This window comes from Helianthus annuus, chromosome 15 (assembly GCF_002127325.2).
Source record: "Helianthus annuus cultivar XRQ/B chromosome 15, HanXRQr2.0-SUNRISE, whole genome shotgun sequence".
Lineage (NCBI taxonomy): Eukaryota > Viridiplantae > Streptophyta > Magnoliopsida > Asterales > Asteraceae > Helianthus > Helianthus annuus.
In genome coordinates, this window is record NC_035447.2 from 92,312,696 (window position 1) to 92,337,979 (window position 25,284).

Here is a 25,284-nt window from a genome sequence, read left to right on the forward strand (position 1 = left end):
GCATACACGCCAGGGTTGGCCGCGATATTATGACTGATCTTCGCACACATGCCTAGGAAGGCTGCGAACTATTCACTAAACTTCGCACAAATGCCGGGTGGCCGCGATACAAATATACCTAGTCTAGAATACTTGAGAACTTTCCCTAATCTTCGCATACATGCCTGAAGGGCCGCGATACGAACTATTACGATACATGACTTAATGAACGAATACAAGGCTTACTATACTATTACAAATACCGAACTATAAACTGTGAACTCGCTCAACTAGTTGTTGATCCTCTGTTACATGCCTTGCAGGTCGTTAGATACATGGAGCTTGCACAGGGAGGAGCAGATCATTGTGGAGCATGGATCGTGGATGCCATGTTAAAACATTTGAACATTTGAACTTATGTTATACATTGGGTTTTCATACTTATGCTTCCGCTATACTTTAAAACTATAATTATGTTTTGAACACCTATCGTATTGAATGATTGGTTTGCATTTATTTTACTTGATATTAATTACATGTTCAATATGATTGGTGACTTGATCTGGTCAGTCACGCTCCTAAGCGGTGATATTCCACAGGTGGATTTTAGGGATGTGACACCTAAAATGGTGAATGTTCATGTTTCATTACACGTAAATGCCTAAACGGTGTAATTTAGTTGTAGTTGTAGATGTGTGCACGCTTGTCTTTCAAAAAAATAAAAATAAATAAATAATAAATAATAAGCTCAAAATTCAAAACTAAAGGACTAAATCAACATAGTTATACATGCAGAGCAATATAAAGATTTCAAGCCAATTGTCGACTACGTATATTAGTGTAAACATATGCCACACAAATATTTTAAAAATTTAAAACAAAGTATTATCACAAGTAATTTGATTGTCTCTCAAGGTTTTATCTCTTTATAAAGATTTTCATGATTATAACACAACATAATTTCGAAATTCAGACTTTCTATTTCAAAGATCATAAATAAAGTTTTATACAGAAAATATTTATTTTTTGTTGAGTCTTCTTGGAGAACAAAATTTAACGATTTTTTAGGTAAAAACTCTAATCATCCCCTTTAAAACTTTGGTTAAATTCTTGGATCGTTGTCTTCACAGAAGAAAAAAAAAAAAAAAAGAAGAAGAATTTTGAGTCTGCCATTGGTCCTGTGAGAGAAACTTCAGCGTATTAACTTTTCTTATTAGGTTGATTAAAGAGTGTATAATCGAAATCAAAAGTTTTATGTGGTTAAGTTAAACAATTTGGTACCAATCGGTTTTGGGGGAGGTGGAAGTTTTACCCACTTACGTGGGGTTCCTGTCTGGGAGGTATCAGAGTCGAATCTTGCGGGGGACGAATTGTGGCATCGGTTCAAACTGAAAATAATATGCCAACCGCAAGATTTCTACTCATAACCTGAGTGATCAAATGTCAAAGGTAATCTAGCCATCAAAAAATAGTTAAACAATTTGGTGAATTTTTTTCTGTAATATATTCTATACTTTTAGGAGATGGGCAATCATGTGTCACGGTGGGAAGTGGGGACCGGTGACTATTGATGATTAACGTGAATTTCACATTTTCATTAAACGACAAATTTTTATAAAGCCGGATGTAATCAATTATAATTATATATTTTTTTTATAAATATACACACATACGTTATATAGTGTTAAGACAAAATACGAATTGGTTGTAGCGTGCGCAGTGTATAAGGTGAAAACATAAACATGCGGTGACATTTCGTAAATATTATAATTACGCTAGTTCAAATTTGTTCATCATAATTACACTAGTTGTCCGTACAATTTGCACGCTACATCCTATTTGTACCTTTCCCTCAATCACCCACCCACACAAAACATTACAAACTAAAGATATTCTAAAAATAAATTATAATATTGTAACATATGATATGATATTTGGTTAATGAAATTTATTTGCATGGTGACATTTTGATGAATACATGCTACGCTTAATACATTATAATTCTAATAATGTATACGTCAACGTTCACTAATATTCACTGATGAATACTTAATTAATAAATGACCATTTGATTACTGTGGTTCTCTATAAACTTAACTTTTACCTATTGTTTTAATAAATGAAGTGTTACTAGACGAGAAAATTTTAACGATTAACCTGTATGAGACCTTTATGATCTACAAAAAGGATGTTAAGAGTTTTTCAAAACTATGTACCAATTGATATTTTATAACTATTGTAAAATATATATTCATATGAAAAAAATGTTAATGTATACTTAAAAAAACCCAATTAAAGTGATATTGGGTTGGGCTTAAAAACACCACTTTGCGAAAGTGATGGAAGGAGACAAAAGTTACAATCACCATACGTTTATACATGTACTTTTTTTTCACATCAACTTTATTCTTATAAAAAATTACTAAAAAAATTGGTAATGATCAACAATGTATAAATTTTCTTTGTTAGTTTAAAAAGTAGATTAAAAACTTTGAAAAACTAAAATCTAATGAAGAAATGGAGAGAGTAAGGGGGCGCTAGGAGGAAGATAGCGATGGTATGCAAAGGAGAAAGAGATGCCGAACGCTGTTTAGGAAAAAGGGAGGAGGACGATGGTGGTGTTCTCCAAGGAGGAGAGGACACTAGTAGCGGTCGGTGGTGGGTAACGACTTCTAACGGGCTAGTGTGATTCATAGTTATGAGATACATGTTAATTATAACAATTATTAATAGTACTAGGTTATCACCCGGGTGCTACCCGGGTTGGAGAAAACTATTAACGTAAATATCAAGTGTACAAATAAAATAAAATACAAAGTCTGATGTTACATAAATTAGTGATACAGTGGATACACAATTTAAAGATAGTCGAGTCCCTTTGAAGATGCATATCCTTCGAGTTACCAAAACCTTTCCCTTAGTAAATTGAGTTCCCTCTACAAAAAAAAAAAAACCAAATTATAAGTGTAAGTATGCAATATAAACTTTAGTGTCGATAGTATATAATATAAACTTTGGTGTCGATACTAAGCTTGCCTAAGTAGTATTGCCTAGGTATTGTACCTTTTAAGTCCGTCTTTTACTTTGTCTCATATTTGTCGTCTTTTAAAATGTAAGGCATTTCATCTGTATATTAAGAGACCAAAAGATGTTGTAAACTATTTAAATAATGTGTACATAAAAAATGCCAAAAAGCCACATGACTCACCCACAAAATCGACCTTCTCTTAAGCTTTCTTTTAGCCAAATAGAAGATATATCCCAAGCTCCAGTTGATCGCGTTATCCATATCCATATAATTTAAGCTTTCAAAGGTAAGTTCAACGGCATATTTACAATTTACAATACCAACTTCAACATAATAAAGTAATCAATATAAGACACAATAAAGTAGTCGATACAATTTATAAAAAAATTATTTCAAACCAAAATAACTTAAAGGAAACCTTCAAATACATCAAACTAAAAGTGAAAATTACATCATAAGTTACCAAATATCTCCTTGTAAACCACAATAGATATCTGTGTTGTCGGTTTACCATCAGCAATACCTGTCAGATAATAAACATTCAATAACCCATTACAAAATTCACCAATTCCGGTCTTTCTATAAAGTAGGTTTATAAAATTTCTAACCACTACATACATATAAGTCGGTGAATAGTAGGTTTATAACATTTCTATTCATCAAATTAAAAGATAAAAACAAATAAAAAAGTAGATGAAAAACTTATAAACATCTTAATTTATAAAACTCAAAAAGGGAAGACAATCACCATACCTGTCTTTCGTGAGTGGATGACGCAAGTGCTTATACCAGATTGTGACTTTCAAGTTTGCTAAAATCAAAACAAACTATTGTTTTTGGCTTTGTTATGCATATTCTAACAGCAAGAAAACTTTAGATGAATAATAACAATACATTTTGTGGAATGAGTTGAAAGTACCATAACATTTGTTAATATCATAAAAAACATGCAAGTTTGATTCAAAATGAATATATTATAATTATTATGAAAACATAGACCTTTTAACAAAGATGAACATAGCTTTCAATATATTTTTCTTATCTTTTTATTCAGCCTATTTGCCCTATTGAATTTCATTTAAAATTAAATCTAAACCCATATCGACATATAACTTTGAATATAAAGTTCAGATTATCACAAGATGATAGCTTCGGGTATAATAATGCAAATATAACATACTCACTTTAACGCAAACAATTTGGCTCTGCCCATCTAACCCAATCTTTTGTTTTTCTTTTAAGCATTGTCTTTTTTACCGTCGTAAGAGACAAATATAAATACATTTTACATGTTTCTAAAGTGAGCATGTTCATACCTGAGATACATCTGACCCTTCTGTTCGCCCTTTCTACTTTGTTCGTAACTATGGTTTCATCTTCGAATGGCCGATGGTATTATGTGAAAAATGGTAGCACATGAATTGAATATACATGGCTAGTTAAAAAAGAAAAAAAAAACTAATACACGCGTCCCATGATTGCCAAAACTAAAAACCCACCAAAAATTGTTGCCAAAAACAGATAACCCAAAAGTTACCTCTAACCTGCACAAGTAAAGGTAATTTGAGAGAGGCATACAAAATAATATAAAAACAGATATCTTTTTACAAAACCTGAAAATGGATCATGGTTGAAATATAATACATGAAATGAAGGTTTTATTTTACCTGTGATGATGTGATAGAAATTACATACATATTAGTATATTGTAATAGTGTAAGGGGGGATTAGTGTAATTGCTACATCTATAAATAAGGCATTAGTCATGGTATCATCAACAGCCCTTTTCATGCATTCAATCACCTTTTCTCATGTTGGGGCCTATACAAGAAGCTAAAACCATGATTAAAAAAAGTTACGGGTTAGAGACGAAATTAACTCATATTTGAGTGGTTTGATTACATGTAATACTATTGATTTAAACTTTAGAAAATGTCAACTCAATAAGTTATCTGAAGGATTGTAAAGCCTAGAGGTGGTAATTTTGACCCATTTATGAGAAAACTGGTCGATTTGGAATTTTGACTATATTTCGTCTCTAACGGGATCAAATGAGTAGAACCTTAAAATTTGATTGAACTGGAAATGGTTGAATCAGCCAAAATGTAATCAAATATCAAACTGACAGAACCTCCTTTCTCGTTGTTTCAAATTAAACATTTAAACCTTTGTTTTCTTTGGAAAATGAAAAAAAAAAGTTATGCAGATTAAAGGAAAAAATTAAAAAAAAAGGTCAGCTACGCAATCGTTCGAAATTCGAATACCAACATTTAAACTTGAAAGTATTTTCTTAATTTTTTTTTCAAGTATAGTTGCATATTTCAGCCAGGAAGCAAACTACCATTTGATTTTATACATTTATAAATTTTAATGAAGTCTAGAGAATATTACAAACCTTTCCAAGTAGTGAATCATAGCTTGGTGGAACAACATAATCGGTATATACGTGGCTATCCATTCTCACAAATGGACTTCCAGAGGCAAGTAAGATGTTATTCTCCCTAATGTTCATAAACAGAAGGAATCAAGAGGTCATCTATTAAATAATTCAAAACCAAAACTATGTAGCAAAGAAGAAATGTAACAAAGATAAATTAATAACATAGTGATGGCACTTTCTAAACTTTACATTAAACTATTCTGTAGCATTTAGATCAAATGGGTAAAAATTTAAAATAAAATAAAATGATCTAAAAATGAAATGGGTAAAACGGGTTAAACATATTGGAAGTTGCAAAAGGCTAATTTTAAATGTATAATACCTCCTATACCTACCCGAATCTGCTCTTCTATCAAGTCAACCGATGTTATAATTTCTGTCACAGGATGCTCTACCTTTATTATTATGAAAAAGAAAGAAAGAAATCGTCAAAACACTTGTAGTTAATAAGATGGAATTTACAGTTAGGTAATTGTACATATGTTCAGTAGATATTTAACCAACCTGAATTCTAGTGTTCATTTCCATGAAGTAAAAGTCACCTCTTTCATCCAAAAGAAACCCTATAGTACCAACACCGATGTAGCCAATTGATGATGTCGCCGCAACTGCTGCATCACCCATGGCTTTTCCCAGTTATGGGGTTAATGCTGGTGATGGTCAATATAAGGCACGAATAAGAGACACAAATAGCTATAAAACAACATAATCATAATAACAAAGACTAAAAAAACCTATTTTTGCGATAGACTAAAAATGAATACCAAATCTGACCGGAAATAAAATATATAAACCAAACTCACCTGAATGACGGGTCAGGACTAAGGAGTCACCGGAAAATACCTATGCCATTGGAAAACTCGTTTGTTCTACCGAAACCGAACACAAACATCACCAATCCTATAATTACACCTCATGATCAATCAAGATACACCAACACCCAAATTTAACATAAACCACTCTAATACTCACTGATCTTATTCCAATTCTTCAAATCTATTTAAAAAACAACTTAAATAAAAAAAATAGTCAATTAGATTTGATTCAAGATTCGAATTCTTTCTCGATCCTATTAAAAGACGAAATAAACACTAATAAGATAACCAAATAGCTATGAAACGACATAATCATAATAACAAAGACTAAAAAAAACCTATTTTTGCGATAGACTAAAAATGCAGAATTGAAACATTGAAACCCTCTCAGCCACCATAACCATGGAACATGTCAGCAGCCTCCACACTCGATCTATAGCAACACCCGATTGGACCGTCGATGAATCCTTGATTTTAGTCGATGAAGAAAACCTATAAAATGAAATAAACGAAAAGGACAAATGAAGAACAATCAGTAATGCAAAAACAAACAACCAAAGAATAAGAACAATTACCTTAAGATATATTTGTAAAAAGGAGGAACAGATCAATGTAATAATAAATCTCAACAAAAAGAAAACCTAATCTGAACTGATTTGTACAAATAACATAATCTGAAACACAAAGAAACACTAATCCTAAAGAAGGAAGAAGCGTATGGATAGATAACATGCCTAATTACAGGAAAATTTAAATGAATCATGGATACGTCATGAAACTGAACACAAATAAACCCTAATCCTAAATATTATTAGTACATCATGAATCTGCTCAAATCGATGGACGGTTCAAATGAATAAACCAAGTTTGTATGGATTGTATGCAATTAACATCAAAGGAAATTTAAAAGCGAAAAATATGACCCTAGTTTGAAAGAACGAACCTTGTAACCATGGATTGAAGAAGAAGATGTAGCGATGAGGATGAATTCGAAGAAGATGATTGTCGGCTGATGGAGGATCTTGGCGTAGCGATAGGAGGGAGAGAGAGAGAGAGAGAGATGCAACTATGTTTTTTTAGGGTTATGGAAGAGTAGTGTGAAAGAAGGAAGAAGCGTACAGGAGAAGGAGATACAATTAGGGTTTTGTGTGTGGGTCGTAAAAACACAATACGGATCCCGTGTAAACCCATTTATCAAAACATTTGACCCGAATTTTGGAGCCAAAACCAATTTCAAGAAGCTCTATGGTGATGCCACATCATCTCTCAAGCCCTTATAATATGACACATAAGCTCTTATTTATCATGTTTATATATATATATATATATAGATATATAGATATAGATTGAATTTGTATCAAACAAATAAAGTTTGTTAGAATAGATTTTAAATGTACAATTAACTATAGTCAAGTTTTACCCTTTGTTTTAAGAAAATCCCTTGAAACTTTTGTGCTTTTTGCATGTAATATGGATTAGAAAAAAAACATAGCGAATTTATGGCGATTAAAATGTTTTTTTCTTTAAAACAAATTAATGTTAGTGTTTCAAGTTAATTTTTTATATCTATTAGAGTTAGATATGGGTATATCTAATTGTTCTAATGTTTATGATTGTTTCAAGAATAAAGTTGGATATGATATGATATGAAAAGATTGATTGTACAAGTATTGTTTTTTCCTGAAAAGAATAACCAAATTAGTCATAGTGAATGGCCACGCACATGAAGCCACAAATCCTCAAAAAGTGTTATTTGAAACTTTGGGTGAAAATTACAAAATAACCCTAATTTATCCTAAAGCCCTTTAGGGTAGGGTGGTCATCACTCATCATTCACTCACAACTTTCAATTAATTTCCGCCACGTCATCGAGCTTTATTCCATCAATGGTGATGGATTTTAGTGGAAATATCCATCACTCACAACACCCAACAATAAACCCCCACATTCTTCCATTCTTCACGCGTGATACATTCAACGCGTTATCAAATTGACGTGTGATACAATCGAGTGGATGGTGTTTGGGATTGTATAACTCGTTATACATTTCCATCACGGGGTAAAATCCTTCCACCCCAGGTATTACAGTCTTATTACAATCACACACTTTGTAAAATATTATAAGTTGTAGAGCATTATGACTTCAAGTCAGTCTTATTACAATCACATACTTTGTAAAATATTATAAGTCGTAGAGCATTTTGACTTCAAGTATTTTTGATGATGACTTAAATGATTGTTTTTTATTTTGTAAAACATTATAATTTGTAGAGCATTATGACTTCAATCTCACACACTTTGTAAAAATATTGTAAGTTGTAGAGCATTATGATATTATTATTTTTGCATATCATAATTTTTCACACATTAATCATTACAACATCGTTTTTTTTTCTGTCCTTTTAAATTATTATAAAGTATTTTTGATGATGGATTAAACGAGACAGCTACTACATTAAATATTTGAGGTCGTGACCCTCAAAGGGCAACCCTTAATTGCTTTTGTGCATGTAAGATTTACATCAATTTATCACTAATTCTCACTATCTTATATAAATTCTATAATGATTACAAAATAACCGAAATGTACATTCTCAAGGTTCAAATGTTGGAACTTCATGCACCGGGGTTGAAATCGGCTGGTTTATGACCCTGTTAACGACTCCTCGATAAGGATCATCCTCTCGTTTCTTAATCAAATAAGCCATACTCTTTTCGACTTCAGACTTAATTTCCATGTATAACTCTTTTGCATTTTCTCTATCTTTTAACATCTTTTCCCGCCCTTCGGTTCTTATGGGCTTCCCAAATAAATAGTAAAACCGGCCCGGTACCTTAGGCAGAAGGCCCGGAAAGTAAAAATCTTGGTTAGCTACCTCTCCCTCCATATCGGTCCTGTAGTCAAAACATAACATTCACACTAAAGGAAAAGAATTCGAAGAGGTTTAGAGAAAAAAGTTGACGATAAAGTTAAAACTATATATAGCACATGCTACTTTTGTGTTAAAGTAGTAGCACGATCCTGACCGATTTAGAAGTTTTAAAAGGTCAAAATGCAGTTTAGAAACAATACAGACTAAAAGGAGAAGAAATTCACCTTAGTCTAATACCCTGTTCGTTTGTTCTCCGTAAGTAGTCATTTAGCACAGGGATTTTCATTACATCGTCATAATCAAGAACCAACTGAAAGAATCAAAGCAACCGTTAGAAACATATTGAAAAAGAAATGGATCTTAATATAAGAAAAAAAAGTGTTACAAAATATTGTTCTTGTGGGATATAATATTGCATACAGTATATATAGACTTATAGGTTTATGTATTTATAATTTTTATGATTAATCACCTCAGCGATGTCGTCTTCTCCAATAGCACCAAATGGTACAATAGTAGCACCAAATTTTGCTGCCATTCTTACAAATTCTGGTTGATCAGGCCAAAACAATTTGTATTCTTCACCCTGGTAAGTGCATGAACAGAGTTACTCATAAAATGAATAATCAAGGAATTTTATGAGCTACTGCTCTTTTTCCAAAAAGACTAATAATTTTTTTTATTGCTACTAGTGTTGCAACAGTGGATATACTTTCTAGTTTCTAGGTGTGATTTTTTTTGTATATTGACTCATTTTCATCTCGTTCATCTGCCAACGAATATACCATATCTATGGTCTACTTTATTTATAATGTTTTCATAAAGAACTATAGTTAAACTTACATCACAGAAAAAGTTTAAAAAATCGGTATAAAATGCTTTGGGTCAACCTGACCCAACTTGTTTTAGGTCGTATAAAATTACCCATTTTGGCCAGTCCGGTTCACCCTATCAGACCGTTTTGAGTTGAGCCGGTTGGACCAGGTACCGGTGGTGGAAACGGTTTTTTTTATGGATTGAACCGGATTTTGGTAAAAAAATTTCAGTTTTATCCTATTTAATTAATTTTATAATATTTACGGCATCATCCGGTTCTTATATCCGATCCGACCGGTTCGAATGGCCCGATCAGTGTACCAATAAGAAGACCAGTTCAACGCCCGGTCTGGTCTTGAAAACATTGAATGAATTAATGAAAAGTAGAATCAAGAATTAAAGCAGGATGGAGTTCCATTTCAACAAACCTTACGGTGAAGAGCCTCACGTGCACCGCCTGGATAAAGTAGGGCAAAAGACTTTGATGAAAATAACTTGAAAAAGTTGCTTGGAGTGACGGGCAACGCACCAAACACTTTCATTAAATCAAAATATGAAAATTCTTGAAGCCCATTATTAGAATTCGCAACAAAGAGTGCCGGGTGCGCTATGCCACGAACTATGACATTTTTCTCTCTTAAAAATTCTAAAACTAGTGGCGCGAGTTCTAATCCCAAAAGCATGTGATAACCGACTAATAATACAGGACCGTCATCGGGAACACCAGCAAGCCCTCTCACTATTTTACCGTCTTCTAAAGTAGAAAACATCACTGGACTTGTGGCAAACTGGAACCACCTGAATTTCATCATTTGTATTAGCAAATTCATACTTTTTATCGGTGTTGTAAGAATCGCTAAACGTTAGTCGGCAGGCGGGGTACCAACTAGCAATTAATCGGGATTAGGCGTGATTAATTGGGTTGGGATTTTTATATGTAATTTTTAGTTTTATAAATATATACACACATTTTTATATGTGATTTTTTAAGTGGACAGGTTTTAACCCCTCCTCTACCCTTTTTCTTAAGTATACATGACTAATTGCCAGAATTTACAGGTTTTGGCCGGAATCTGGATGGAATCTGACCAGAATCGCCTATTTCTGGCCAACTAAGATCGATTTTTTCACCGACTAGGGCCGACTTCTCACTTCTGGCCGACTAGGACCGATTTCCGGCCGATTAGGACCAATTTCCGGCCGACTAGAGCCGATTAGGGCCGACTAGCAATTAATTCACTGATTACCTAAAAATTAATCAGTGGCCAGCCAACTAGCGACTAATCACCGACTAGTCGCCGATTAATCCCGATTTTTCCAACACTGCTTTTTATATGGAGAATTGCAAAAAAAAGAAAATAGAAAAAAGGTATCTGACTTTTGTCGTGTTTCTATTTGGTTAACATCCCTTGTGAGTATTTGTACTCACAAAATGTTTCCATTTAGACTTTAGAGTAATCTCATACGTTAAATCTGATGATTTAAATATCGTATGATGTCACACTTTGAATTAGGATGGGATAAATAGTTTGGCGAACCATGTACTCCATATATAAATAACGAAATAATTCACATGCATGCAAAATTACCCATTTCCTTGAAGCGCACTTCTGTATTCTGACATGCTAGGAGGCAGGTAGTCCTTCACAAAGTCGTGTTTCCAAGTTCGTCTATACTTTTGAGTGCCTTTAATTATCGTTAACAAATTAATACCATCTTCCTGAAAGAAAGAAAAAAAAATGCATTTTAAACAGATGAAAGATGGAACTAGGAACAGCTAACACGATTACCAGTAAAAGGGTGTGACCATTGTCCTTAAAGTAACAAACTTTGCAGTTTTGCAAATTTCTTGAAAGCCGTTCAGCTTCATCTCTACTAGGAAGCATGTTATCCTTGCCACTAATATTCAAATACATAATTATGTTACAAACCATCAGACATGAGTGCAAGCTTAAACTTTACAATAACTCAAGAGTAAAGTACATGATGGTCCCTGCGGTTTACCAAAATTTTGGATTTGGTCCCTAGCTTTCCAAAAGTACACAGATGGTCCCTGTGGTTTGCACTTTGTAACGCATTTAGTCCTCAACCAACAAATCTAAAGGTTTTAGCATGTCCATGTTAGGGACTAAATGTGTTACCAAGTGCAAGCCATAGGGACCATCTATGTACTTTTGGCAAAAGTTGGGGACCAAATGCGTTACAAAGTGCAAACCATAGAGACCATATGTGTACTTTTGGAAAGCTAGGGACCAAATCCAAAATTTTGGTAAACCACAGGGATTATCCGTGTACTTTACTCTACACAAAAAAAAAAAAAAAAAGCTAACTACTATAATTTCCAGGGGGAAAGGTTGTTCCTTCAAAGCAATTATCATCAAGTATACATAGGATATATAGATTATAGACCACAAAAGAGAATGCACTGAAAAAGTTTTTGAATAAATAAAATTATAACCAAGATAACATACTGTGCAGAACTGTGTATAACAAAAACATTGTCTCGAATGAAACTAACCTTGCAAGCAGTAGCACTTCAGCTTTAACAGCATGGAGACGAGAATTAGTGTACGCAGCAGCAGATTTAAGTAGCTTCAACTTCCAACTAAGTGTTTCTTTTGGAATAATATCAGACAATCCCTGATATTATAAAAAGACAATATAAATATTAATGGACTTCAAGTTAACAATATATCGATAGCATATATTGCATTAAAAACATGTGTGAGAGCAAAGAGTGGTCTAAATTCTGCAAGATATCATTACCGAAAGGCGAGGAAGCAAAGATATGAGGTTGTCGGATAGTTTCTCGAGATTTGGAATACTTGAACTTTCAGCATCCACTGATGCCATTTTTATAGGATCGCCTGATAGGATGACAAGATTTGATAATCAGAATCATTAAACTTAGGGCTGCAAACAAACCAAACGTTCGACGAACAGTTCATGAACCGTTCGGCGGGAAGTTCGTTTGTGTTCGTTCGTTTATTAAACAAACGAACACGAACAAGAAATTTCGTTCGTTTAGTTGAATAAACGAACATGAACAGAGGCCGCGTTTGTTCATTTATGTTTGTGAACGTTTGGCAACGTGTCCGATTGCATTAGATAGTTCATTAGTGTTTTTAGTTTTTTATATTTTATTTAAATACTTCAAAATTCCGAAAAATAAAATTATTTAATAAGTTGCTTGTTTGCGTTCATTTGTGTTCATGAACATTGGTTTCTGCTCATTTGTGTTCATCAATCATTATTTTCGTTGGTTGCCTGAAATTAACAAACAAACACGAACAAGTTCATTTCCTTAACAAACGAAGACGAACATAAAATCTCATTCGCCAAGTGTTCATGAACACATATATTTCTTAACAAACGAACACGAACAAGGTCTTGTTCGTGTTCGTTTGCAGCCTTACTTATTTAAACTTGTTGCATTGTAAATTAGCCAACGAGAATTGCTTTAAATTGCTAAATTTAGTTTTTATTTTTTCTTTCTTTTGTGAAAATGACTAGTTTGCGTTTTATATGAACAGATGATATACCCATTACAAAGCTAAGAAGATAAGGGATGGTCCCGGTAAGTGTATCAGGCATGCCCTCCAAGACAGGAAGTATAGGCTTCAGCGGTGTCCTGTCAAACGAAGTTGCTGAAATGGATAATTATAATAGGTTGTTACTAGAAACACTAATAGGCATCCCACAAACGAGAAAGATAACTTGTGTTTAAGTAACCTGGATTCGACAGTATAACCACTAGATCTATTCTTGGATTACGTGCAGCAACCGCAAGAGCCAAACATCCTCCCAAAGAATCTCCAACCAGATATATCGGCCTATTTGGAAATAAAGCATGCTCTAACCTCAACGTTTCCTCCACAAATGACACCAAATCTTCACATAATGATATAATTTTAACTGTTAAATTAGAATATCCTTGAGAAAATTGTAAACTTATACATATAAACAAGAAAACATAAGACCTATAAATGGTGTTCGATCATAAACAGGGATGTGCAAGCATCGAACTTCAAAAACCCTGCAATCAGAGTATCCCTTAAATACATATAGCCATTACATCGACAATAATAAAAGAGTTGACGTACTTTCTAAGAGACTTTTGGTGCAAAATGAGGCCCAGGCCAAGTCCATCCATCCCTAAACAAAATCACCATGTTTAAATAAATCAGAAGTGAGATTCGGAGCACAGGCATAAAATTTGTCTTATAACGTGTGTGCAAATACGTAAACTTGTACATTGCAGAACGAAATTAAAGAATTCTGATAAAACTAATTGTAAAACTAATTGTAAGTGATAACGAAGAACAAGTTTTTATCACTCATCATACAAAACCACAGTCTTGAACTTTAAAGAACAAACAAAATTTACATAAGTAACGTTACTCCGGTTTCAAATTTAGACACGTTTGTTTAATGTATTCCGAAAATGATGTATCACAGACCCAAGAAACATCATTCATAACAAATGTAATAATACATTTACCAATAAAATACCAGAATTTGGGTGCTGCACACATCTGTAAATCATCGAATATACTACGCATATGTAATGTAAATATGAAGCATGATGAATTGATAGCTACAAAAATATTATTTGGTGCTCGAGATAAAAATAAAAAATTACCAGGCAAAAACAGAAGAACCGGTGAATCCGGCAACGGACAATCATTCCCATCTAAAGCTACCGGGCAAAACCACCGCGGCGGTCCACCGTCAGGTTTAATCATCTCTTTAGCTAAATCAAGATAATCCTTCACACTTTGAGTTCCATACCCATCATCCCACAAAGGTTCAAGCTTTTCCTCTTTACACCCACTCTTCTCATCAACAACAACAACATCCAAACCAATCTCCTCCCTCCTCCCAACCTCGAAAAGTGATCCAACTTTGCCATTTGAAGATAGACTATTCACTACAGATGAATCTGCTGCTGTTCCAACACACCTAACTGAAACTCGACCCGAACGACGCTTGTAACAGGATTTTATACTGAAACATGGTGGCAGATTCACAACTGAAGCTGTAGCTTTCACAAACATGATTATTAACACTGATTCAAACTTCCAATCTCTTCTTCAAAATTTCTCTAAAATTCTTTAAAATCTCTAGAAACTTTCTCCAAATTATGTTTTCAATCAACAATCTACAGCAATCTAAACATAAATCACAAAAAACCTAAAATGCATATAACCAGATCAGAACCAAAATAAAGTTTATAAACATGATGTTTCTGAACTGAAATGGAACACAGGACGAGTGTGGGGCCCGCAAGTACAAAAAATAACTAACTAACAATAAACAGTTATTAATACAACGGAAAGCAGTAGCGATAACATCTTCTTATAAATAGAAGGATGTGCAAGTGACTGGAGCTCAAATGCAGTTAAAATTAGTATACCTGAGTGAAATTGTGATTGATTTGTACAACTGATGTGGATGATTTGTGGCCATAGGTTGTGTAGATGGAGAATTTTTGGATGTTAGTCCACGTCGGCTGTCAATAACCGGTTGTTTTGTTTGTAATTGTAATTGAGCCACGAAACGGGAATATAGCCGAAGGAAAACAGTGGACAGCATACGTTGATTGATCGATGACGGTGACGGTGAGACCGGACGGCAACTCCGGTGCGCCACCGGAACGGTGGAAAATGACCCTGCTTCTTCGTCATCCGTACGGCGGTTACCATCAGTTTAATCACTAAGGGGCTGTTTGTTTATCTCATGAGACTCTTAATGGTTCAGACCTCTTACTGATTCATTACTTAACGGTTCAGACTGTTTGTTTCATGAGCAGATGTCTGAATGGTTCAGACATTTGCCTCTGAATGGTTAAGATTTATACAAAGTCTGAATGGTTTAGACCACTAATCTGAATTGGTCAGACATTTGCCTCTGAACGGTTAAGCATTATACAGGCTCTTAATGGTTCAGACCTCTTACTGGTTCAGCACTTAATGGTTCAGACCTCTTACTAGTTCAGCACTTAACCATTCAGATGTTGCCAAACAACCCCTAACTATTGTTGTTACGTACGGATAATTTGTAGTTTAATTAGTATTTTTATTAACATATGTTTGTTCACTAAAGCCAGCTCATGAATCTAATAAGCTTGGTATTTTTCACATTTTTTTAATATATATTAAACTAGAAGTAGTATCCGGCGCGTTGCGGCCAGTACTACTTATTTGGGCTTCATTGTTGCGACCATCTTGCATCTTCATATCAAACCAAAATCAAGAATACAGAATTGTTGTTGGTAGAGAATACATCAAGCTTAAAATCTTAGAAGCAAATAAGCCCCAAAAGAAGCATAGAAGGTTCATACAAAACAAAAAAAAAAAAAGATTCATAGTTAATAGATTCTCCAAATAAGCTTCGCATGTCATAGCTTCTTCCGATAAGCTTCTCCTGATAAGCTTCACATATGATAGCTTCTCCCGATAAGCTTCACATATGATAGCTTCTTCCGATAAGCTTCTCCTGATAGCTTCTCCCAATAAGCTTCACATATGATAGCTTCTCCTGATAGCTTCTCCCGATAAGCTTCACATATGATAGTTTCTCCCGATAAGCTTCACATATGATAGTTTCTCCCGACAAGCTTCACATATGATAGCTTTTCCAGATATGCTTCACATATGACAACTTCCCCCAATAAGCTTCACATATGATCGCTTCTCACAATAACTTCAAAGCTGGTCGCTAACAACTTCAGACATCAGCTTCTTTCCATGAGCTTTTCCATGAGCTTTATGGCTACATAGCTTATCATTGTAAGCTTCATCCTTGACCAGATAACTTATGAGTCACAAGCACCCATAACTACGTCATGACTACTTATGACTGGGGGGCTGATGACGTGGGTACCTGGAGGCTCCTACTCAGCTAAGAGCAGGAAACTAGGAGCTTCTCCCGGGAAGCAGGAAGCTAAGAAAAGGAAGCTAAGAGCAGGAAACTGGGGGGCTTCTCCCGGGAAGCAGGAAGCTAAGAGCAGGAAACTAGGAGCTTCCTACCTGGAGCTTAACAACCCAAACAGGAGAACAAGCCTAGTGGGCCAGCCCGGCCCATCACAACCAATCCCATTAGGGTTAAATGTAACATGCTTGTAAATAGAGGGTCCCCCCTCTATTTCAATCATCCCACTTAGGGGTGTTCAAAAAACTCGAAGCTCGCTCGAAACTCGCTCGAAAAAGTTCGAAAAGAGCTCGGCTCGAAATTGGCTCGGTTGTAAACGAGCCAGCTCGGCTCGGCTCGGTATGTAAACAAGTCGAGCTCGAGCTTGGCCTGGCTCGGCTCGTGAGCTCGTGAGCCAGCTCAATAAGGTTTACATTCTTCATTTTTTTGTCCCACATTGCTCAAAAGACAAAAACTAAGGGAGTGTCTCCCCTATAAAAGAAGGTAAAAAAAAATGTACAAAGTGATATAACTATTTATACTTGCATATTTAGCCATTTGGTTAAATATAATTGCAATTATGGCCCTTAATCTATGAAAAGATTCATTTTTAGGGCTTTTTAAGTAGTAAATCTTGTGATTCTTTGTTAGTTCGAGCTAGATCGAGCCAAGCCGAGCTAGCTCGAATTTTAATCGAGTCGAGCTCGAGCCTCAAATCTTAGCTCGATTTGAAATTCGAGCTCGAGCCGAGCCAGCTCAAATTGAGTTCGAGCCGAGCTCGAGCCAGGTCGAGCTCGGCTCGACTCGGCTCGTTTACAGCCCTAATCCCACTTTGGCTTGGACATTCCAGCCATTTACTCTCTCTCTAGAATCTCATTCTCTCTAGAATCACATACTCTCTCCCAAGAACACAAGCCACTAGGCTAAGCTGATTTCCCTCTGAGCTGCTAAGGTCACGAGCTCATGAGGGATTACATCTGCAGTTCCTAGTCACGAGCTATGCAACCTGGAATCACCACAGCTGCTAGCTAACCGCTGGATCTCGACCACAAACTCCATAAGCATTCTCTGTATCTCTTATACTTACTCATACACCTATGTTTTATGGTTATACACTATTCTTGGATAGATTACTAATGTTGTGCGTCGGAGAGTGGTCCAGAGACCCCGGTCTCTGGCCTCTTCTAACAGGTTCTTTCATAATGTAGGTACAAGCTAAGAGGTGACGAACTGACCTGAAAAGCGTTCATACCTTCCCCTGACCTTATCTTTGTTGTTTCAACAAGTTCTTAAATTTTAAGAAATATAATTATTAATTCATAATGCAAACACAAAAACTATTAATACTTTAGTAATGCATGGGTTACTATCGATTTCATTTGCTTATTTATGGTTTCGAATGTTTTGTTATGTCATACCGCTCGGCTTTCGTTTCTCTTATGTGAAAGTACGAGATTATTAAAGCCCCTTAAACAAGCGAGTTCCCTTAAAATGTTTCCAATTTAGTTTTTTTTACGGTTTTACGGCTCGGCACAACCAGGGGCGGACCCACATAGAGTGGGTCGGGTTCCCTGGACCCCAATGTTTTTAAAAAAAAATTAGCAGATTCGGTATATTAAATTGTAAAAGGACCCATAAATACAATTAGGTGGACACTATAGAATGAAAAGGAAATTTGGTGTAGTGGTAAAGCCTCCTCTTTAACAACAAGAGGTTATGTATAGCCCGTTTTTCCTGTTTTTTTTATAATTTAGTTCAAACCTCGCTTTGACCCAACCCAAACGAGGACCAATCCGAAAATTTTAACGTTTTATTATGAAAATTCTGAACACCAAAAAAATAGACCCCATTAAAAAAAAAAATCCACCACTGGCCACAACGCGGAGTTCTCATACTATAGTACTAAAGCATTTAATAAATAATTAACATGTGATTACGAGTATATAAATTACTATTACTATATATCTGAAAGTAGAAAGTCGGTGGAAAGTTGCTGCCATCAACCTCTAACTTTAATATTTTTTCTTTTTTTAGCTTATACTTTTGTAATTTGCATTTTTTTCACATAGAATTTTCTTTTTTTATCCCATACTTTTGTAACTTACATTTTTGGCCTATACTTTGGTAATTTACGTTTCTTTCCATTTTTACGTTTCGACGTAAATTTGGTATATGCTTTTGTGTTTTATTTTGTATGTTTCCTACATATGAATCGGGTCACATATAATACGTTTTGACTCGGGTATAAATTTGAGTTAGTTGGGTTGCATATGATACGTTATGATTGTACGGTATAAACTCGATTTACTTTATATTTTGATCCAATCGCAACGCAACTGTATGTTACAGTGAGTTCAATCGAATATGTCGAAATGAGCGTTTTCATATGATTAACACATCACGTAACGTTTGGACTAATCCGTTCTATGTTTGCGATGTACCCGCGCCGCAACGTGCGCATGTCTCATTACTAGTTTAATAGATAGTATATAATAAAATTAAATGCATAGTAGATTGTACATAATAAAATTAAATGCATAGAAAATAATTGATTCATATGGATTTGAGAAATGTCGGTTGTCATGTTATATCAATCATGTTCTTATTGAATTATTAGATTTTAAGTTTCGATAAGGAAATCAAAATCAATTCGTATTTGCAAATTAATTTTACTGTATATACTTTAAAACGTATAACTAAATCTTCATACGTTTGTTCCTTATTTGATATATTGCATTTGTGGCATTATAAGGTTAGAGGTTGTGGTATAAACCCCTAGGGGTTTTATCACGCCACATTACATTTATCTAGATGCCACGTCATATGGGGGGCTTAAAGGTCCTCCCTTTAACTTGCATAGTGTGGTATAAAACTTCCTATTAAACAAAATTAAAAAAAAAATTATTGGTTGAAAATAAGTAGACCCCACCTGCACATACATTTAACCCTCGTTAACACACTGGCGAGCACATCACCCCCCCCCCTAACTTGCTCGGTGTGGTCTTTGGCACCCCCGGCGCGCTATCGAAGATGATGTGGCGGGGTGCCGTCATACCATACCCACCGGCCTAAAGATGATGGCAGGGGCGTTAGCCCACTAAACCTTGTTAATTGAAGGATCATGAATACTAGGTTTTTTTCAGTCGCGCGTTGTCACACCCTGTCTTTGCGGAAGCGTGGGTTTATTTGGTGTGACTTCTTAATACCATAGCTTAATCATAACAAAGCTATATTAAAATAAAACCATGCAGATCATCCATTGATTTATGTTTGAAAAGTAAACACCACAACATTGTCTTAATGCGTTGACGCATGCAACGGAAATTACAATACTACAAAATAAAAATATTGTTCAAAAGACACCAACACCAACATGAAACAAACGCAGTTTAAGAACTGTGACTCGTCCAGGAAAAAGTCACATCCCTTAAACTTGGATGACCTCATAACTTTAACGCAGCGTGAAAACGGAGCATACCGTGCCAGAATCCTTAGTTCCCTGAAATACATGTAAGTTGGAAAAATCAACAAAAATTGTTGAGCGAGTTCATGTGTAGTGAGTAATAAAACCTTTATAAGTATAAAAATCATGGTATGTAGCAAATAAGGAAAAAGAGATCACCAATGGTTTGCAAGGCCATTGATATGTGTGATGTGCAGTAGGAAGACTCAAACCTAGCGGATTTTGCGTTGGGTACAAAGTCACCCCGAGGTCCGTTATGCTGGGCCTGGGGCTGGGCTCGCTACACCCAGATAGATCTACCGCTACTGTCCCTCGGTCCTACAATGAGGATTAATGGCCTCAAGTTGCGCCTACCCACTCACATGATCTAAGTAGTAACCCTCTTTACGCTAACCATACCATGTAAAAAGTACTTGTAATCAAAGTAACATGTATTTCACCCCCGCAGTTTAGAAAACTGAAAACAGTTAAGAGAAAAGGGGGACATGAACTCACTGTGGTGCGTCTCTAACAAGAAATCTCCTGGTCAACCTGCTGTGCGACGGCCTACACGTACTAACTCTTATTAGACAAACGGCCGTGCCTTAGCTTAAGGTTTAAGTTTTTGGGAAATAGTTAGACAACTATTTCGTGTTTACACTTCGTAGTTATTTGGTAGATATATTCCTTCCCAAGGATGGGGGCTTTAATACATGTGCGTTTGTAAATTTTCGTAATATATTATTAAGTCTCACTTAAAATATATTTCAATTCTTTCTTCAAAATATAAATATTTTTCCCAAAAATATTATATTTTATTACATATAATTTTTCCCAAAATAATACCTTTGTCAAAATACGCGTTCACTAGTATTTTTTCGAAAATGCGTAAGTTACGTTTAAAGATCGGGTGGTATTAATAATACCGTTGTAACTTAATATTTATTGTGAAGGCATTCGTATTATTTTGGAGTCGTTAACATTCGGTAATATTATTTTTACCCTAAAAATAATATTTGTATAGTTCAAAAAATAATCATAAAAATCTCACAAGTGTTGTTATGAAAAATATGTACTAAATATATATTTATCAAGTTTTATTTTGTGAAAATCCCACCTCCGACACTTAAAAATTTTGTAATAAAAATCATGGCGAAATTTACATTTTTGAAAACAAGTTATAAATATATTTATAACACTTGTGATAAAAATATTTCCAAGTGTTAGATTTTTTGAAAAAATTTCGCCAGAGTTTCCCCTGTAACTAGAGGTGGCCACGCTTTCTAGCGTATCATTTTCTTTTAAAATTCAACCAACAATGTTCTCAACATTAACAAACAATATTTCAACATTAAACTAGTCAAAATAGATATAAATCGCAAAAATACATGAACTTGTGGTTTATCTAAAATATGTAGTAACTTTCCATTACTTTTAGTGGATCTTTATATAAATCAACTCGGTGTCTTGAGAATCTCGTTTTTAAGGAGAATACATTTTCACAACTTCTTGTCAAAAATTACAAAAATGATTCTTTGTCAAAACTTTGTGTAACACAAGTGTCTACACACTTGTGTGTTCACAAAAATCACCTTTATCTAGTAAAGATTCCGGTTTAAAAACATGATTTCATTTGACACTTGGTTCTTCGAAAATACCACTTGTAGATCCGTAGATCTACTAGTTTACAAGTCTATTTCATAAGAAAAATTGTCTTTACACAAGTTCATGTTTGATATGTAGTAGTGTTCATCATTTAACCTCTTTCATACTTTAACATATTCTAGGTCATGTTACATGAACATGACTTAGCCGGGTTAGATGACGATCCGAGCTACTACTAGCATAAATCAACACTAAATAATCATAATAAAACAAGTCTCACAAGTTTTACACAACTCCATTGCTTTTATCCAACATGTTTATCATTTTAGTAAACTTTTAGTATGTAATCTTGTAGGTTCATGATTTTCAATCGACAAAGTTCATATTAACCACTTTAGAGTAGATCAAGAAGGCGTTTAGAGTCACTTACTACTAGCTCGAGGCTAGGGAAGAAACTAGTCGAAAAATAGGCGGTTAAAAGCAATGTAGTGAGGTCCTTGATAATCCGCAAGCATCGGGCTTCCTCGTACGCGATCCTTCACGCTTGTGTATGCTTGGAATGACTTGATCAAAATCGAAAAGTGGTGGTGGTGGTGCTTGTGTCTTCGGCCGAGAACCAAGGAGAGGGGAGAGAGAGTGATTTTGTGTTCAAGTGTTGTGTAAGTGATAATGGACATAAGCTTGTTACTTATAGACAATGTCTTTCTAATTATCCAAAGGGTTTGGTGTTGTCAAGATATTAGACAAATGGATTTTAATAATCTTGCAATGACAAGGGGTGTCCCCCATGGGACGATTTCGGCTCAAGGGGGGGGGGGTCATGGTTCATTTCCAACTAAGTAGTTAGTGAGTTTAGTTATGTTAAGTTAGTAGGTTAAGACTAGTTACCAGTGTGTTGTAAATTGTAACGGTTGTTAGGGTATTCGGGGACCCTAACTGGCTCAGTAAAGGAAAACAATGTTAATGACAATATTTTTGTGTTCCGGGTATAGTCCGGTTGTTAGGTTGGATAGTGATCCGTTAAAGTGCCTAACAAAGCTTTAAAGTGTCGTTATTATTATTTTTAGTGACACAATTTATTCCCGACACTTTGGAAAGTGTCTAGTAATATTTTTCTCATGTTTTGGTACTTTATTAGTTAGCTTAATGCTGAATTTTTATTTAAAGTGCTGAATTTTGTACTTAGAGTACGTTTTAGGCACATCCGGTCACTATAACTATCACCTAGTGACACAGTTCTACAACCCTCATATCCCTACACTCTTTACTAGTGTAGTAAACTATCTCTGGCTCATACAGGCCTTAGAGGCAGTGTCTGCCTGATGCTGGCTATACCAGCATGTTTAATGGGTTATCCGTTCATTGTGCTCACTGTGCTTTTGTGCATCAAGGTTGTCACTAAGGTTTGTTTGTAAATGGTAGAGTGACAGTTAATAAAGTATGATGCAAGTAAGTGTACGTATCAGAATTCAAGTAGCAGTTTATCCACAATTTCAAGCAAGCACAGTAATTAAGCAGTAATTAAATATTAATTAAGTCGTACGGATACCTGATTTGGTGAGGGTTGTCACATTCTCCCCCCGTTAGAAAAATTTCGTCCCGAAATTTTAAGTTCTGCTTCTAGATGCAGGTTCTTGGGAAATAAGTGGGGGTACTTTTCTTTCATTCGGTCCTCACGCTCCCAGGTGTATTCAGGACCATGTCTTGCGTTCCAACGAACTTTGACGAGCTTGACACTGCTCCGACAGGTTTTGTTGATCTTCCAATCTGTAACCTCAACCGGTTCTTCGACAAAATAGAGCGTGTCGTCAATATGGATTTCGTCGGCGGGAATGACAACGGTATCTTGAGTTGGACTTTTCTTGAGATTCGATACATGAAATGTATCGTGAACGCCATTCAGTTCAGCAGGTAAATCCAACTTGTACGCTACTAACCCAATTCTTTCCAAAATTCTGAACGGACTAATATACCGCGGATTCAACTTTCCACGCTTCCCGAAGCGTGCCACACCCTTCCAGGGTGATACCTTTAACAAAACCATATCACCTACCTCAAACTCTAGAGGTTTCCTTCTTCGGTCCGCATAACATTTCTGACGATCGCGGGTCGCCTTGATGCGATCCCGGATCTGTGCAATTTTGTCTGTGGTTTCCTGGACCATATCAGGACCAACCAATTGTCTATCCCCTGCATCAGACCAACAAAACGGTGATCTGCACTTGTGGCCATATAAAGCTTCAAATGGCGCGGCACCAATACTGGTGTGGTAGCTGTTGTTGTACGAGAATTCGACCAAAGGCAGATGTTTATCCCAGCTACCGCCCAAATCCACAACACATGCTCTCAGCATATCCTCTAATGTTTGTATCGTTCTCTCGCTTTGTCCGTCGGTATGTGGGTGAAATGCGGTGCTCATATTCAATTGCGAGCCAAAAGCTTCTCGGAAGGATTGCCATATCCTTGACATAAACCTTCCGTCTATATCAGAGATGATCGAGAGAGGTACTCCATGGCGCGTAACGATTTCTCTCATGTAAATTTCAGCCAACTTGCTCGTATTATCCTTCTCCCTGATAGGTAAGAAGTGTGCAGACTTTGTTAATCGGTCCACTATTACCCAAATAGTGTCGTGACCGCTTGGTGTTCTAGGCAACTTTGTAATAAAATCCATTGAGATTTGTTCCCACTTCCATTTGGGAATATCTGGTTGTTGCAGAAGTCCCGAAGGCTTCTGGTATTCAGCTTTAACCTTGGCACACGTTAAACACTTGCTCACATAAACAGCAACGTCGCCTTTCATCCTAGGCCACCAATAGTAATCTTTAAGATCTTGGTACATCTTATCCGCTCCTGGATGGATGGAGTACCGTGATTTGTGTGCCTCATCGAAAATAACCTTTCTTAAACCACCAAACAGAGGAACCCAAATCCTTTTCATAAAGCATAACGTTCCTTCCTCGTTTGACACTAATTGCTTCTCTATCCCACGGAGATATTCTTCTTCAAGGTTTCTTTCCTTAAGTACTTCTTTCTGCGCGGCACAAATGCGCAAGAAAAGATCTGTTTGGATAATCATCTCTAAACCCTAACCCTTATGGGCTTGATCCTTTCTTTACGACTTAGGGCATCAGCGACCACATTCGCCTTCCCTGGATGGTACTTTATCTCGCAGTCGTAATCGTTCAACAATTCGACCCATCGTCTTTGTCTCATATTCAACTCCTTCTGGTCGAATATGTGTTGTAGGCTCTTATGATCTGTAAAAATTGTACATTTCGTACCATATAGGTAGTGTCTCCAGATCTTTAAAGCAAATACCACTGCGCCTAGTTCCAAGTCATGTGTGGTATAGTTCTTTTCATGTACCTTCA

General features: G+C 35.6%; 1 protein-coding gene and 1 long non-coding RNA gene across 12 annotated transcripts; both read right to left on the bottom strand.

Moving 5' to 3' along the window:
• Positions 1–2,709: 2,709 nt before the first annotated feature.
• On the bottom strand, positions 2,710–7,426 carry LOC110909810. 11 transcript variants are annotated; one of them, XR_002575652.2, is made up of 8 exons: positions 7,206–7,426; positions 6,251–6,754; positions 5,952–6,097; positions 4,324–5,842; positions 3,761–3,818; positions 3,188–3,530; positions 3,043–3,105; positions 2,710–2,915 (listed from the first exon to the last, which is right to left on the bottom strand). It is a non-coding gene; the product is annotated as an uncharacterized LOC110909810 (long non-coding RNA). The 11 variants fall into 11 exon arrangements; XR_002575653.2 differs by having other exon boundaries at positions 3,188–4,551; positions 5,403–5,508; positions 5,783–5,842; positions 7,206–7,425; XR_004881053.1 differs by having other exon boundaries at positions 3,188–4,551; positions 5,403–5,508; positions 5,770–5,842; positions 7,206–7,425.
• Positions 7,427–8,692: 1,266 nt separating this feature from the next.
• LOC110909809 (acyltransferase-like protein At1g54570, chloroplastic) lies at positions 8,693–15,380 on the bottom strand. The gene is made up of 13 exons (XM_022154563.2): positions 14,594–15,380; positions 14,055–14,106; positions 13,932–13,987; positions 13,684–13,842; positions 13,494–13,598; positions 12,718–12,818; positions 12,470–12,591; positions 11,742–11,850; positions 11,541–11,671; positions 10,380–10,749; positions 9,608–9,721; positions 9,360–9,445; positions 8,693–9,157 (listed from the first exon to the last, which is right to left on the bottom strand). Exons 1-13 carry the CDS (start codon positions 15,006–15,008, stop codon positions 8,857–8,859), a joined length of 2,121 nt encoding a protein of 706 aa, XP_022010255.1. The 5' UTR covers positions 15,009–15,380; the 3' UTR covers positions 8,693–8,856.
• Between the last annotated feature and the right edge of the window lie 9,904 nt (positions 15,381–25,284).

Coding starts and splice junctions, on each gene's coding strand:
- LOC110909809 (XM_022154563.2), bottom strand. CDS start 15,008: ATGTTTGTGAAAGCTACAGCTTCAGTTGTGAATCTGCCACCATGTTTC. Junction 12,819..13,493: donor TCTTCTTAGCTTTGTAATGG/GTATATCATCTG, acceptor TCATCCTATCAG/GCGATCCTATAAAAATGGCA. Junction 10,750..11,540: donor AGTGCGCTTCAAGGAAATGG/GTAATTTTGCAT, acceptor GATGAAATTCAG/GTGGTTCCAGTTTGCCACAA.